Raw genomic sequence first — 17,020 nt, 5'->3', positions numbered from 1 at the left:
GGAATCGGGGTGGCCGCTCTGTTGTCCTACCTACTCAAACAGAGAAAGGCCTTTCACCATAGAGACGTCTAGGGCTAGAAAGGCGAGCCTCTCCGTGACTAGGAAAGGTCCGGGTTCGCCGAATCTCTTTCTCTAACGTTCCTTCTCGCGGTGTTCTGAGGTTGTTCGATTGTCTCGCTCGCTTGGTTAGCTCAGCTTTTGGATATCCATTATACAGTGAAGCGCACCAATGCCAGCTGGGTGATCTTGGGCCAGTCCTTCTTTATCAGCCGAAAGAAGCAGGCAATGGTAACCATGTCCTTAAAAAAAAAAACCTTGCCAAGAAAACTGCAGGGATCAGTCCAGGTTGTCAGTGCTGACTTGAACACAGACAGACACACACACAGAGAGAGAGAGAGAGAGAGAGGCAGTTTGGTTCTGTATATCTTACAACTGACTATTCTCATCTGACTGTTTTGCAGGCATTGCATAACTACGGTACTCCTCGACTTGCAACCACAATTGAGCCCTGAATTTCTGTTGCTAAGTGAGGTCTGCCCCATTTTATGACTTTTCTTGGCACAGTTGTTCAGCGAATCACTGCAATTGTTCAGTTAGCCACATGGTTAAGTGAATCTGGCTTCCCCATTGACTTTGATGATCAGAAGGTGGCAAAAGACCACATGACCCCGGGACACCACAACCGTCATAAACATGAGTCAGGTGCCAATGTCTCCATTTTGATCATGTGACCACGGGGGTGCTGCAACAGTCATAAATATGAAAAAATGGTGATAAGACACTTTTTCAGTGCCGTTGTAACTTTGGACATTCACTAAATGAATTGTTCTAAGTTAAAGTACTACCAGTACTGGCTTGGATGCCTGCAAGCAGAGAAAGGCATCCAATGAAAAAGGTTATTATTTGGTTTGGCCAAAGTGGTCACACAATCTTCTAAAAATAGGGCAGCGGCATCTGGCTTGTCCATGTCCAGTTGAGATTATCTTTACATAGGATGATGATGATGATAGACTTTCATTGTGTCCAATTTTTAGCTATTCTATGGGCTAGCTCCACATTTTCCCATCTTTGTATGGCTTCTTTCAGTTGTTTTATGCTCTGGTTGGTGTTGGCTTTGATGGTATCTAACATTCTCTGACCTGCACATGGCCATCAGTATGGCCCATAGTGGTTTGACTGCAGGCAACCTGACATAACTTTTTATTAAGTCTATCTGGTCCTCAAAAGCACCTTAAAACATCAGCTAAGAGAAAGCTCATTTAGAAACCATTCCATATCAAATTCTAAGCTGATACCATGTCTACCTGTAAATCCTGCAGACGTTTGGAGAATCTTCCTATGCGAGAGAAAAAAAATGAAACAATGTGAGAAGTTTATATCCATATTGAACTTTAATTGTTGATAGCTATAAAAGCATAAGGGTAGGTTCAGATTCTTTCACATTACTACTGCCTGGTATCTGTTCCACTTTTTTTACATTTGTGTTTTCTGATGTGTAGCATTTTTCTTGGCAGTCAGACCAAACTGTAGTAGAATTCTCTTCCATGCAAATAGTAGACAAAGTCTCTATTTTGGACCAGTTATGATCCTTTTTGATAGTAAGATCAATTAAGAAACTTCTCCAATGAGCATTCCGATCATGGACCTATTACAGAAGAAAAAAATACTTCATTAGTCAAGGTCTCACTTGACTTATCAAACATACATATTTTTAAAAACCCTCCATAAATAGGGTCATTAACTTTTAAAAAATGAAATCTGGATCAGTTTCTTATTTATTAGCTTGCTGATTTTTAAAATAAAGAATTCGCAGTTCAGTGACTTAAGATTTTACATTCTTTATTTAGATACAGTAAGACAAGTCTATTACCCTTTCTACAGAGTTTTTTCTCCTACACTGAATAGTCTAACAATATGTGCAACTTTAAGATATGAGGGCCAAATCCTAGCATGCTGTCTGGGGAATTCTGGGAGATTTAAGTCCATATATTTTAAAGTTGCCAAGTGTGAAAAACATTGATCTAACCCAAGGCAACTGCTTTGAAACCACACACCATGTGGGTATTGTTGGCCCTTCGTCTTTCCAAAGTTGTGTAGTCCTTGTGCATTTCAGAATTGTATTATAAGGAATCAGGGCAGAAATCAATGGGGCTCTGCCATTTTTCTCTGCCCATGCAGAGGTACCTTTGCTTTTGCCTCCCTACCTCAGCAGCTGTGCCACAATTCACAAAATGACAGAAGAATGATAGATGACTACAATGCTAAGCACGGCTTTTAAAAAACTCTCAGCAAGAGAACTATTTAATGACTTCAGGACATAAACCAACCTATTCCCACAGAGAAAATTTATAGCACAAACTACTGAACGTACCAATACATGCCTCCTCAAGGTAGACATATCTGTGAAGGTTCTCTCACAAGCCCTGCATTTGTATGGCTTTTCTCCAGTGTGAATACGCTGGTGACGTCTTAGGGCTCCTTGCTGAGTAAATGTCTTTCCACACTGCTCGCAGAAATAAGGAGGAGTCTCTGGAAAGAAAATGAATGTGAAGAAACAAACCAATGTTAGTTTATTTCCAATCCTAAGGTCACTTTTTAAAACATGTCTATGTTGCTTTTTGACCTTTGTAACCTGCAGAGGTGAAGACAGACTATATCATGCTTGCATATGTATCGGACTGGCATAGGACTTACCAATAGCACTTAGACTTATATACCGCTTCACAGTGCTTCAGTCCTCTCTAAGTGGCTTATTGGGTCAGCCTATTACCCCTAACAATCTGGGTCCTCATTTTACCAACCTCGGAAGAATGGAAGGTTCTTGAGCCGGTGAGAATAGAACTGCTGGCAGTCAGCAGAATTAGAAAATATTAGAATTAAATTAAATTAGAAATTAGAAATTAGAAAATATTTCTATGGTCTTTTTAGAGTTGCCAACTGCATTCTAACCACTGCGCCACCTCTGTATAGATGCTTAGATATTTGGCTTACAAACTAAATTATTTTAAGTGCAATTAATGAATAGAAAGTCATTTTTTAAACAAATAGAGAAACTATGGGGATCCTAGTTTCCTTTATGTGATACATGGATAGGATTTATGGTAACTGTGAACACCAAACCCCAGAAACCTGTTTTGCATATCTATCTCTCCAATACATCTTTTCTTCCGTACCTGCATGAACATTACTATGTTGGGCTAATGAAGCTCTCAATCCAAAGGTTTTCCCACACACATCGCACTTGTACGGCTTAGCTCCCATGTGACAACGCTTGTGACACTTTAAATATTCATTAGTAGCAAAATGTTTCCCACACACATCACATCTGAAGAGGCGTTCTCCTGTAAGGGAAATACATACATACATACACATGTACCTACTGTAGCCATCACTATATTCTCTTTTATGGTAAGCAACATTATATAGAGGACAGAAAAGGGATAATTGAATGAATATTTCAATTCCAAGGCAGGATCATCCAAACAGGATCACCCAATGGAGATTTTCAAAATAATGTTTTCTCAAGCTTTTCTTAATATATTGTTCTTTTCCTTCCCCGTGATTATTAAAAACCTTTCAGAAATAATAAATTTTACTGATTATAATACTGAAAAACCTTGTAAAGCCATGAAGAATCTGAAAATTGTGTCAGTTTGCTGTATCCCACATGCCCAAGGACTTATTTGTAATATTGTATACTTGCATATTACACAAGTTGTCCTTGACATACAATTGGTCACTTAGCAACCATTCAAAGCTATGACAGATCCTGAAAAAGCCATTTATGATACAGATTTTAAGTTCTCATGGCCTGCCCCTCCCCCCATGGTTATGGGATTGCATTTTGGGCTCTTGACAACCAGCTTCCATTTACAGCTGTCTGTAGCACCCCCCAGTCACATGACTGCAATTTATGACATTTTTTGCCAGTTTTCAGCAATACCCATTATGGACTAAGGAGTTAACAACCATGCAAAAAAAAAAAAGGATGCAGTCATGTAATGAGCTGCCTTAATGACTGGCATGACTTACAACCATAATTCTGGGCTCAATTATGGTCATAAGTCAACAACTACCTGTAGTTCTCACTTAGCACTTACAATTGGGACTGGCAACTCTGTTGCTCAGCACTTATGGCTACTAAATGAAGCATCACAGAACCAGGATAGGTTTATCATCTCACTTTCCCTCACTTCAGTTGTTAAGCAAATCACTATAGTCATTAAGCAAAACACAACCTTAATTTTTTTTTTTATATAAAAGCCAGTTTTATAAAAGCCAGTTGCAAAGTGCCCAAATGGTGATTGCATGATGGGACACTGTAGTGGTCATAAATGTAAGGATTGGTTGCAAAGCCTTTTTTTTTTAACACTGTATAACTAAAAATGGCCATTAAACAAAGTATGTCAATAAGCAAGGACTACCTGTACTCTTCCTACTTTTTTGTCTTCTATTATACTGAATAAGTATAATCTGAAAAACGTTTCTTTTTGCAAATGATTCCTTCTGTAAAACAAGAGCATGGGATGGACAGAGGAAGCTTAAGCATACTCCTTCTTTTCTCCTAAAATTCTGCAAAAAGAAAAGGTGACATTCCAGAGAAGAGTTAAGCATTCCTTTTCTCTTGAAGGATATCTACAATGCAGCGGGCTGTTGGAGTAACAGTATGCAAAGTTGCAATGTAACCGCTTGAAATTGCAGAATGAGTGAGCAACATATGCAGATTCGTGAAACTGTAGGGAACCTTGTCATGACCAGCTAGTTGGCCCCAAAAATGGTTTTCCAATGGGGAACTGACCCCTATTTTCCCACATCTGCAAGCAGCAGGAAACCAGGAATGTGTGCACACATGCAGTCATCCCCATATTATTCTCTATGTGGCTATCAGACAACAGGTTGAATTGCTTGAATCAAGATACCTTACTACTGTACTGATTTTCTTCGCATTAAAAAAAGAGTATGATATCCCTTCTTTGTAAGTAAATGTGGCCTTTTTCATGTTCAGGAAATTAATGTAAGCCTTACCTGTATGTGTCCTCTTATGGCCATTAAGTTTACCTTTATCAGCAAAGGATGCCCCACAGTCCTCACAGATATATGGCTTTTCACCCGTGTGTGACCTGCATTCAGAGGAATATGGAAATGCTGTCCAAGCTATTTAAAACCAAATTTCACTGCAAATTTTGCAAGGAGTTCATTAAGACCTTATACTGCAAACCAAAAGTCTGCAAGAAAGCAACTCGGTACAAAGAAGCTGTCTCCACTTAACGATTTGGACAAAATAATTTCCTGGTTTGTTTTTTTTTCCAGAGGCATATATCATTTAAGGATTTTTAAACTGATGATTGGGAAACTTTTAGAGCAAGCACCCCCCCCCAAAAAAAAGGTGGTTTCATTCCATTTTAACTAATACTAAATTAAAATGAAACTGTATTTTATTGTAGTGAAATAGAATTCCAATTAAATCCACAGAGTTTATTTCATTGTCCTCTATGTATTTAATAATTTAGCTTTCTATCAAATTAAAAATTACAATTAGGTAGTAACTTTATAGCAGCCATATCCAGGTATACTTCATCATGTAACTCTCTTGACTAGGGCAAAATGAAGGTAGATGCAACGTTCGAGTTGAAATCCTTGACTGATAAAATAAAGATTCCTAATTTTTCTACCTGTTTTAAGAGCTTATGAGAAGCAACAGAGGGGGAAAAAAATCACCAATTCAAGGAAATAGTATTCTATTAAAAGGGGAAAGAATTGTTGTCCTGGTTCAGATTGTGATTCAAGGGCTGAGCATAGGGCTATGTGCAAGTAACATTTAAAGGCTCTGCCTTTAAAAAATAAATAAATGGAAACATTCCATTTCTGTAATAAATAGGTATAAACATTTTAAAACCAAACGTGTTGGGAGAAGAAGGAAGTGGTAGTAGAAGCTGACCTGGTATGAATCTTGAGCTGTGATGGTTGAGCAAAACTTGAGCCACAAATGCCACACTGGTATGGCTTCTCTCCTGTGTGGGTCCTCATGTGGAAGACAAGTGCTGTTCTGGAGCTCAGGATTTTCCCACAGACAGAGCAGAGGGGCCGCTTCACTCGCCCTTCATGCTTCCTCACAAAGTGAGTCCTCACATCCCTCTTCCTTTTAAAAGTGGCATTGCACAGGGTGCAGGCAAACTTCCTGTCCTCTGTGTGAACGCAGGCTCGGTGCTCTTTCCAGCTGTTGTGACTTGCAAAGGATTTGTTGCAAACATCACACTGATATACTTTCCCGGGCAAGGAATGATGAATCTCTTTGCAGTGGATGACGTATTTCCTCCGTGACGGAAACTTCTCGGTGCATTTGGTACAAGTTATGATGTAAGCAGATGTTGGGATGACTTTGTTTTTGCAATTTATATCCCATTCGGGATCGCGATCATTTGAGTCCTCGTTGTGATTGTCATCTGAAGAGAAGGCCTCATTGTCTTTATCGCTGTATACGCCTGCTTCACAAACTCTTTCTCCATTTCCTTTCACATCCCCAGTCCCTTGTTTACAAGTTTCCCCCTTTTTAGTATGATTTTCAGTACCCGGTTCCAGCTTCTTGTTTGATTGGTTGCCACATTGTGCTTCCTCTGGAAGAGATCGACTAGATTCTCCCTCAGGCTCCTGAGTAGCTTTCCCAAGTATTTCTTTTTGCAGATCATTATTTGGCACTGTGAGTTGTGTTTTGTTACTCCTGTTGATTCTATTATCTATCACATCTACTTTTTTTGCCGGTGGAACTATTGCCCAGTAAGCTGGCATGCATTTCCCATCTTTCTTGGATTCATGTATCTTTCTATTGGCGAAAAAAAGAATTTATAGGTAGATAGGAAAATACTACTTTGAGCCTTACAGAAACTTTTTAAAGCCCTTTGCACATAGTGAGAGCCATCAGCCTGATTTTGCCCAATAACTTTGTCCCAAGCTCTCAAAATGAAGAGTTTCAAAATCTTTAGCCCCATCCACTCAGGCTCTTCTGAAAATTACAAATGGGGTTGTCACATAGGTTGCACGTTGACAAGGGTGGGCTGTTGGGGGTTCGCATGGGTTCGGGAGAGCCCCTAGCTAAGATTCTGTGCAGTTTGGAGAACACCCAAATCCTACCCCTGGCTGGTCCTACCCACCCCACCCCTTCCTTCTAAGGAGTCTCCATGCAGCCCGTTTTGGATGCAAGTAAGTACAGGGTGTGCGCAGAAGCTCAGGGAGGACAAAAAACGGGCCTCCCGGAAGTTCAGGAAGACCGGAAATGGGTCTGTTTTCAACTTCCAGAGAGCCTCCGGAGCCCAGGGAGGCCGTTTTTGCCCTCCTGGAGGATCAAGGAAAGCCTCCGGAGCCTGGGGAGGGCAAGAATGCCCCCCACCATCATGGTGCAGGAGGCCAACTAGGCCACGCCCACCCAGCAACCAGGCAGAGAACCCTTTGCTAAAATTTTTGAAGCCCACCCCTGCACATTGACTGGATTCAGTCAACAGAGGAAACCAAAACCGGACTTCTGATGGGAATTAATGGCAAGTTGATACTCTCCAGGTGTGGAGAATCATCACAGATGAATAAATGCTGGCTGGGACAGTTGAGAAGAGATTCTGGTCACTGCAATCTTCTTGGATTAAAGAAAGATATCACAATAAACCACATGTGCTCCATTTCTTCTGAGATACTGCAAAAACTGGAAGTTTTCTACATCTGGCTCAGGAGTTGAGCTGCAGAGAGATCTGGACCTCCATCTATGCTCCTAACTACAGTGAAACCAAATGGACATTATATGCTTTCTCCACTCCCCCCCCCCCCGCCCACTACAGTACTTAATCACTTTGGAAAGTAATTAATTATAGATGAAAAGAGATTTTGTTTCTGCAACAGAAGTAATACTCCTTGTGGTAAGTTAAATCTTTCCGAGATGACAAAAAACAACACAAGACTTTGATTTAATAGCTCAACTAAGAGAAGATATAAGAATGTTTTCCAAAAACAGACAGGAGGGCAGCCTTTTTTCCCCTCTATTTTTTAATTTTACTTTTTATAAAAGTGCCTTGCTACAATTTTCCATTAAGCCAGCTAATAAGATCATCCTGGCATGAGAATGTTACTAGTTATTTTTAAAAGAATTGAAGTGACTGGTGGAGTTTTCATAACAAGAGATAAGACTCTGGATGCTCAGATGCCATGAAAATCTGAGCTTTGCTGCAGTGAAGGTTACTGAAAGGGACTAAAAGTGAGAGAGAGAAAAAACAGGCAGGGTCTTGTCTTTTTTTATTATGCTGATTTAGGACTTCCTGTTTTGTTGTATTCAAAATAAAGATAGAGATTAAATGAAGTATTGTTACAGAAAGATGAAGTTGTCCAGGACTGTAAAAAAAAAAATTGAAGGGATTTTTTGGAAAATAATTTAAATATAGGAGCTGACAAGGGGATAGTTTGGGATGCCAGCAAAGCCTTTATTAGAGGTTGTTGGAAGAAAAATCTGGTCTGGTTCCAGTCCAGGAGAAAGATACTGGAAATAAAATGGAGGGTGGCTGCAGGAAAGAGGACTCTTTATTTGGATGTCCAATCATATTTCTGGGGTGGCTGACAAAATGGGGTTGGGATAAGTAGGCCTTGAGGTGCCTATTCCTGTGTAAGAACGTGTCCTTTAATATTTTAATGGCTATTGCCAGATTTCTATGGGGTCATGGCTGGCTCTACAGGCAAAAGGGGAAATCCTAGGTCAGTGGTGGCTAACCTTTTTGGCCTCACACTCACGTGCCAGCACCCAGAAGACAATGCACCAGTATTTTAGGAACAACAGGAAGTGATGAAACGGGGCTAGTTTTCGGCCTGCAAAGCCTGCAGAAGCCTTCCTCAAGCCTTTGGGAGGCCGAAAAAGGCCTCAAACCAGCCGAAAATCAGCTGTGAAGCACACGCATGCCCAGTGAAGTAAGTTTGCCTGCAGCTTGTGTGCAGGCACAAATGGCTCTGCATGCTACCTGTGGCACGTGTGCCGTATGTTCGCCATCATGGTCCTAGGTGTTTGAGCTAATCTTGTCAGCTCTGGCTTGCCTAACTGTGTTGCTTATTTGGAGCCTCTATGCTTAGGAATAGATTGGCCCAATCTTTCTGGATAGACACAAAATGGCTCTTAGGAACTGCACCTGTTCCAGAGGAGTAAGATCCCAGCTGAGCACCAAAGAATAATTGTGTGCAAGCCTTAGCTGAATATAATTTCAGTGCTGCTGGATTATATACTGTGTTCCTCTGGAACCCTTAAGCTCCATAGACCTTTATTTATCTGTTCCCAGGCTGAGGCTGACAATCTGGTGAGATTCCTGTCTAATAGAATGTAATAAAGGAGCAAGTTTGAACCCTAAAATGTGGGTGTGTTGCTTGTGCCTGACACGGCATAATATTTTTTTTAAGCCATTTCTTTTACAAACCAAAAGACAACCCCCCACTCCTTTAACCTTAAACTATCCACTATTGACCTCACCAAATTCCTAAGAGGTCTGTAAGGGGTGTGCATAAGTGCACAATTGTGCATACTGTCCCTGTCCTATTGTTCCCATTTATTTGTACCTATTTTCTGTATTCTTACTCATGTTTATATTTATTCCTATTATCTTGTAAGCGATTGACAAATCAAATCAAATCAGATCTTCTAAAATAACCCTGTGTTTTAGTTCCCTTATACCATAAAAAAGCATGCCAACCCAACAGCAAGTCATGACCTTCTAATGTCAACAATCTAGACTTTCTTAATGTTATCCATTCCTTAACCCACATCAAACTTGCAGCTTGATAGTACAATTCCCAATTAGGCAGACCAAAACCTCCTCTAATTCTAGCATCTTGCAAAAGCTTTAGCTTTATTCTCGCTTTCTTACCTTGCCATATATACTTCAACATAATTTTATTTAAATCATCAAAATAGTCTTTTCCGAGCCTAATTGGTATTGTTTGAAAGAGAAATAGGATTCTAGGTAAAATATTCATCTTAATTGTTGAAATTCTCCCTATTAATGACAATTGCAAGTTTTCCCATTTCTTCAAGTCTATAGCTATCTGTTGTTTAAGTTTAATATAATTATTCTCCTTTAATGTGCTACATCTTGCTGTCAAATGTATCCCCAGATACTTAACCTTATTCGTAACTTGGATTTTCAGCAGGTCTGCCAGTTCTTCTCTTTGTCTCAGTAGCATGTTCTTTGTCAAAATCTTTGTTTTGTCTTTATTTATTTTCAAACCAGCCACCTCACCATATATTTCTATCTTTTCCAATAACTTTGGAGCTGTTTCTAATGGATCTTCCAAAATAAAGACTAAGTCGTCAGCAAAAGCTTGCAGTTTAAATTCTTCCTTTTTAATTTTCATTCCTTTTATGCTTTTATCATCTCTAATATTTCTATTCAACACTTCCAAAGTCAATACAAATAGCAAAGGAGATAGGGGACATCCTTGTCTTGTGCCTTTTCTTATATTAATAAAATCTGTAAGTTCTCACTCCATCATTACCTTTGCTGTCTGTTTATTGTATATGGCTTCTATTGCTTGGACAAATTTTCTGGCAAAACCCTTTGCCTTTGTTAAGAATATGTTTCTCCTCTTCTCATTTAGGGGAAAAATAATACTCTGCTTCTTTTAATATATTTCGTTCTCTACGGTTGTGTGTGTGTGGGGCTTCTCACAAGGTTATTTGATATAATATAAACGCTGCAGAACATGCAGAAGTTGCATTAAGAAAAGAAAAGCAAAACCCGCCATAGCTGGGCTGTGCGGTATAATCCCCAAAACAGCCATCACATTTGTAAAGGGGATGGCCACTCATGGGAACCACTTCCAGTATTGCGCCACACAGCCCAGCAATAAAGTGGCTTGCTTTGGCTCCCAAACCTGAACCACAGAGATCTTCAAAAGATAACTGTGTGATGGGTGACATTGGGTGAGGAGGAGGGTGTAGGGCCAAGTGGGAGGAATGAGGGAGAAGTTACTACAGCAGCCAAAATTTGGAGACTGGTTTGTACGTAACTTTGGGGGAAGGGTGTCCGCTGTAACTTTGAACAGTTGCAAAGTGACTGGTTGTAGGTTGGAGATTGGCTGTATTTTATGTTCTAGCCTCAAAGAGAATTTTAACAAAATGATATATCATTATAGACAGAAACTTCTAGAATATATAACAGTACTTTGAATCTCCGCTGGAAATGCAAACACATTGAAGGGATATTTTACCATATTTGGTGGACATGCAAAAAGCTAAAACAAATGGCTATAATAAATACACACATTAATCCAGAAAGTGTTAAAGGTTAAAGTACAACTGAAATCAGAGATTTTTCTTTTGGGACTAATGGACAGGCAATTTTAAAAAAACATGGAACTTTTGTTTTATATAAGATACCAGCAGCAAGACTCTTAATTACTTAGAAATGGGGGGAAAAAATGACATTACCCACAATGGAGGAATGGTTGTTGACAATGATGGAACTTGTAGAGATGACTAAATTAACTTCTTTGATCACAGAAAAAAACAGTATCTGTATTTATGGCTGACTGGAAACTACTTGTAGACTTTTTGCATAAAACATAAAAAATGTATGCATTATTTGTGGTTTTTATGATTAGAAAAAACTGGATAATAGAAAAAAAGTGAGTTTGTTAAGAGTAAGAGCTAATATTGTAATTCTGCTTATATTTGCTGCAGAAAAAAAATGGGAGGTTTTTCTGTTTCTGTTTCTTTTTACCTTTTTTCCTTTTCTTTTTCTTTGCTTCCTTATACTCTTCCTTACTTCCTTAGTCATCCTACAAATAACTTGATTACTCTGGGTTAGTTTTTATGTTCTTTATCAATTTTCAATAAAATGTATACAAAAAAATCCCACAGTAAACCAAAACCACACCACCAGCTCCATTATGGCTGAGCACTCTGCTACAAAATCAAAAGCTAAAAAGCTCACAAGCCAACTTCTCTTTGGTACTGTTGTCTTACCTTTTATGTATTTTTTTTTAAAAAAGGATTTACCTTACGTGAGTATTAAAGGCTGACCTCTGAGCAAAACTGGCTGAGCAGCACTGACACTTATAAGGCTTCTCCCCTGTGTGGGTTCGTATGTGAACTGTCAGGCCACACTTGGAGCTGATGACTTTGTCACAGTAGGGGCATTGCTGAGGATGCTGCTTCTTTTCATGAACCGTGAGTATATGAGCACTGATATCCTTCTGGCACTGAAACTTTTTCTCACAGAGCAAACAGGGGAAGTTCCGCTGTCGGCTGTGCAGAGAGCGCCTGTGTTGCCTTAGATTGTGACAATTGGGAAAGAGTTGGCTACATATATTGCAGCTATGCTTAATTCCCAAGCTTGTGCTATGCTCCAGATCAATATGCGATTGGTACTGTTCGGTAAAATGGAATAAACAATTACACTTGTCACTTGGCAAGGCTTTTGGTATATTGCGGGTTGACTTTCTGAGTTTGGCCTTAGAAAGCATCAAACTACTTTCATCGTTTTGGTCCGGCAATGTTCTGCTTAAAGCGATGTGGGCTTCTTCGTTTATTGAAGGACAGTCAGCCTCACTGATATGCTTAGATGTCGTTGTTGATTCATCTTTGGAATTACAACTCACCATCCTATCTTCCTTAGGGCTTATACGTTTATTTTTAATATCATCAAAATTGGTGGTTGGTTTTGAACGGTTCATTCTTTTCCCCAAATGATTCTTCATCAGTGCAGCAGCCAAAACATGAGATAAATCACGCTGTGCTTTTTCTCCTCCAAGTTCTGTTCGATTCCCAGGCAATCTAACACCTTCCTTTTTTTTCAAATGCACACTTGGTTCCAAGTTTCCACCTACAGCCTTCACTTCTTCAAAAACGTCAAGCAGATCTTGGCATTCAAGTCTCTTAGCGAGCTCCTTGATCTGGTGCAGCCTGTCCACTTCAATTTCTAACTCTGCAGTGTAGACAAACTTGAGGAATGAGACAAATTCTTCAGCAGGAATGTCCTGGAGGGTCACTGTGCAACTTTTGACGTTATTCATTTCATTATTGAGAAAAAGGCTTTTAAAGTAATTGCTAGAAGCTGCTAAAACAGCTTTGTGGACATAAAATTCTTGTTGGATACCCAGCTGGTCTGTGTATACTGTAACATCACAAAAATGTCCATATTGATAGAGAGAATGTAATGTTCTCAGGAGGTTGGAGGCAGCAACACTAGATTTCATTAAAATTTTCTTTTTTTCCATCCTATTAAATGGAAATAAGAGTTGAGAACATTTCATCAGCTTGCATAAATTACCCTTCTCATCCAAATCAGTTTAATGTCAGTTCTTTCACATTCTCACTAAGGACTTATACAAGTTTTCAGTACTTAAAACTCTTACAATCACTGGCCAGATAGATGATGGTAGATTAACTGAGAAAAAGTCTCATTTAATTCAAAGGCTACAATACCATCCGTGCTTATACTTATGTTGCATTATATTCTAGTCTCTGTCCTCTACAATTGTGAATTGTGTAAAGCTGAAAGGATGACTCTTTGACAACCAGCATATAAAAAATAAAAACATGAAGGTGATGCATATATAATTCTAATCTCTGTAAATACTAGATGGCAATTTATTTCAAATGTTTTGCTTCCTGAAAAACTTTAGGTGATTATGATATTCATAGCCCTTCAATCTGAACACAAATATAAATTCAGAATGACTGCATAGTATAGGAATCTTCAGAAACATGATATTAACTTTTAATGACTACATATTTAATTATGTAATGTTTCCAACAAACTGCATGAGTTCAACAGGGCTAGAAGTGTTTTGCAGCTGATTTTCATTTGTACTTGATGCCCAATGCATCTCTCCACAGTGTCCAACAACCATCAGCCAGCACTGACAGTTTCCTGTTACCCTGAATACCATTTTTTCATAGCACCAATGTCTTGGCAAAACCTTTCACCATTTTCCTCAATGAGTGCACCTAGATTTTTCGGGAAAGAAATCCAAGTGTGAATGCAGCAAATTAATCTGCAGTTACATGTTGCACTTAATGATTTTGCATGTTGCAAGAAGTTTGTCAACCAGCTGAATGTAGTTTGGTGTTCTATGGTTGCCAAGAAAATTCTGAATGACATCCTTGAATGCTTTCCAGGCAATTTTCTCTGGCCCCATTTTCAGATCTTCGGTTGGTTCTCCTAACCATATCCTCCAGATATGTCCCCTACTCCTTGCTGACTGATGATAAGGGCGCTACAATACAGGCAGTCCTTGACTTACGACCACAATTGAGCCCAGAATTTATGTTGCTAAGTAAGAAATTTGTTCAGTGAGTCTTGTTCCATTTTACGTCTTTTCTTGCCACATTTGTTAAGTGAATCTATGCAGTTGTTAAGTGAATGTGGCTTCCCCATTGACTTTGCTTTCAACCATGCTGACTGGGGAATGTCAGAATACGATCACATGACACCGGGACACTGCAACTGTCATAAACATGAACCAGGTGTCAAGCATCTGAATGTAAATCACGTGACCATGGCGAAATGCTGCAATGGTCATAAGTGTGAAACATGGTCATGATTCACTTTTTTCAGTGCCGGTGTAATTTCGAACGGTCACTAAATGAACTGTTTCCTATAGTGGAGGATTACCTGTATAGTATAGTCCTGGAAACTCACTGGAAAGCAGCAAGTTGGGGGGAAAAGCTGCCTGGCTTTTACTTGCCACCCGAAGAGGTCGCCACGGTCAACCACAAGGCTGGTTGCATTAGGACCAGACAGTGTTTCAGATGGTTAAAAAGGTCGTGCAGCAGCCTTGAGTGACAAGACCTGTTTCTAGGCAGCGCATAGCCCTTGCCCGGTCGCGGGCAAACGAAGAGGCTGTAGTCCGTCTTCCCACCCAGCTTGTTTCCCGCAAATATCAATCGGAACGATGTGCCGGAGCGCCTCTAATCCGGGAGGTTCGACTGACCTGCTCAGGCGGGGCGGGGTCGAAACGGGGAGACAAGCCGAATTCTCGCGCAGGCGTCCCTTAAGCCTCAGCTGTCAAAGCGATTTCGGCGGCCACCATAGAGGCACAGCCCCGGGACCGAGGGTCTCCCCACGGAATAAGGGAAGGCGTGCTTGGGAGTTTGGAGCACGTCCCCCTCCTCGCCGTCATCGATGGTATGCCGTTGAGCCGGAGCGGCCCGCCATCTTTCTGGTGGGCAAGGAAGCCTCAGAAGCCATCTTTAGCGAAACACTTAGTGTGCTCGCTCGCGCCACCTGCTGGAGAAAGGAAGAATTTAGGAAGAGCGGTGCATTCTTTTGGAACCTCGCATGCGCGCTGTGTCGTCTTTCGCTTTGTAGCGTTGTTTTCCTCGTTTTCCCGAGGCTGATGGAAGTGCACCATGGACCCTAGAAAACTCGGTGAGAGAGACAGATGAAAAAAGAAAGAAACAGAGAGTAAACAAGCAGCGTCGGGCCACACTAGGATGCACTGAGATTTATCCCCACCTAAAGTAAATTTCTGCTTCCTTCCGAAAGCTTCTTTGTTCCATCCTTGTGCATAGAGAAATAGCTCTAAGCCACATCATATAGTTTTGGCCCATGTCTCTTCTGATATAAATCCTGCTGGATTTGATGGCCCATACTTTTGCATTTCTGTGCTTAAGATTTATACCATATGGCTGTCAAAATGTTGTTTTTGCCATTAGTTGGATGGCAAATTAAAAATAACATTCCACAGGACTTCCTGCAAAAAAAAAAAGGGAAAGGAAAAGAAAAAAAGAACAGTTAAAAACAGTTTGGGGGAAAAACCCTGTTCAAAAACAGTTTGAAAAGAAAGTTGGACAGTTCCATCCATAACAAATGAGGATAATGTCCACACAACATCCAATAGTGTACTTTTGTTCCAATAACACCAGATTCAAATATTACATTGTGGTATTTCAGTGTTGTAATTCACATGTCATCGTGTTCCTTCTCTGTAGTTACGCTATAATTGGTTGTTCTTCAAAAGGAGGACCGAAACCCCAAAAACTTTAACCTTAGACTGTCTACTATTGACCTCACCCCTTTCCTAAGAGGTCTGTAGGGGGCGTGCATAAGCGCACCAACGTGCCTACCGTCCCTGTCCTATTGTTTCTCTTATTCTTTTATTTTTCTTATATGTAACCATTTCATGTATTCACAACTATGTATACATTTATACTTATTATCTTGTAAACAATTGGCAAATCAAATAAATAAATAAATAAATAAAATAAATAAACTTGAAGCAGAGAATGGTGATGGGAAGGACCCAAACTTTTAGCAATAACACTAGCACTTAAGCCTACATACTGCTTCACAGTGCTTTACAGCCCTCCTCTCTAAGCAGTTTATAGAGTCAACATATTGCCCCCAATAATCTAGGTCCTCATTTTATGATCTTAGAAGGATGGAAGGCTGAGTCAACTGCTTTGTAACCACTGCAGCACCGTGGCTCTTTTAATTAATAATACAGAAACCCTGAAGTCTTCATACTAAAAAGGCCTGATTTCCTTAGTATATTATGTTTACCCTATTACTGATTTACAATTCATCCAGAATCATCCAACCATAGTTCCAAAATAATAACAAGAACAGGTTTTATATCACTTCAGTCATGACTGGATGATGCTGAGAAGATACATTCAATCATGGATTATGAAAAAGCCATATGGCTAGCAAGCTATGAGAACCTAGCTGTTATGGCTTATAAATTAGGATTTAGTATGTTTTGTGAACACAGTCTATGTTGCATTTTATTATTTTAGCCAGCTGGTGAAGCTAAGCAGTTTTAAACATTGATTGGTGAAATTCATATCCATCACTATTTGATCACAGCTTACTGAATCAATCGTGAATCAATTGTGAATTTTATTTTGAATGAATTGTGAAGTTTGTTGAATAATCATTGTACATAGACCACAGTTGGCTATATACACACACACACACACACGCACACACACACCATTGTTTACCCATAGTGTCAGAGCTTATACAATATAATAAGATTTAGGTACTTATGGGCACTA

General features: G+C 39.8%; 1 protein-coding gene across 4 annotated transcripts; it reads right to left on the bottom strand.

The window, feature by feature from the left end:
• Window positions 1-1,368: 1,368 nt before the first annotated feature.
• Window positions 1,369-15,247, bottom strand: LOC113412743 (uncharacterized). 4 transcript variants are annotated; one of them, XM_087948179.1, is made up of 7 exons: window positions 14,953-15,247; window positions 12,014-13,234; window positions 5,939-6,820; window positions 5,059-5,120; window positions 3,174-3,341; window positions 2,372-2,529; window positions 1,369-1,645 (listed from the first exon to the last, which is right to left on the bottom strand). In XM_087948179.1, the coding sequence occupies exons 2-7, from the start codon at window positions 13,231-13,233 to the stop codon at window positions 1,406-1,408; spliced, it is 2,730 nt and encodes a 909-aa protein (XP_087804305.1). In that variant the 5' UTR covers window position 13,234; window positions 14,953-15,247; the 3' UTR covers window positions 1,369-1,405. The 4 variants fall into 4 exon arrangements, with proteins under 4 accessions (XP_087804305.1, XP_087804297.1, XP_087804315.1 ...); XM_087948171.1 differs by having other exon boundaries at window positions 5,026-5,120; window positions 14,634-15,238; XM_087948189.1 differs by having other exon boundaries at window positions 14,634-15,238.
• Between the last annotated feature and the right edge of the window lie 1,773 nt (window positions 15,248-17,020).

This window comes from Notechis scutatus, chromosome 1, assembly GCF_049901735.1.
Source record: "Notechis scutatus isolate UNSWTSFEM ecotype Mainland chromosome 1, rNotScu1.2, whole genome shotgun sequence".
In the NCBI taxonomy this organism is placed as follows: Eukaryota; Metazoa; Chordata; class Lepidosauria; order Squamata; family Elapidae; genus Notechis; species Notechis scutatus.
This window is presented reverse-complemented; position numbering and strand designations above follow the sequence as displayed.

Excerpts from the sequence above, each read along its gene's own strand:
- LOC113412743 (XM_087948171.1), bottom strand. The coding sequence starts at position 13,233 with ATGGAAAAAAAGAAAATTTTAATGAAATCTAGTGTTGCTGCCTCCAAC. Across the intron at positions 3,342-5,025 it reads CCATAAGAGGACACATACAG|GAGAACGCCTCTTCAGATGT; the intron begins GTAAGGCTTACA and ends TTTCCCTTACAG. Across the intron at positions 1,646-2,371 it reads CCTTGAGGAGGCATGTATTG|GTCCATGATCGGAATGCTCA; the intron begins GTACGTTCAGTA and ends CTTCTGTAATAG.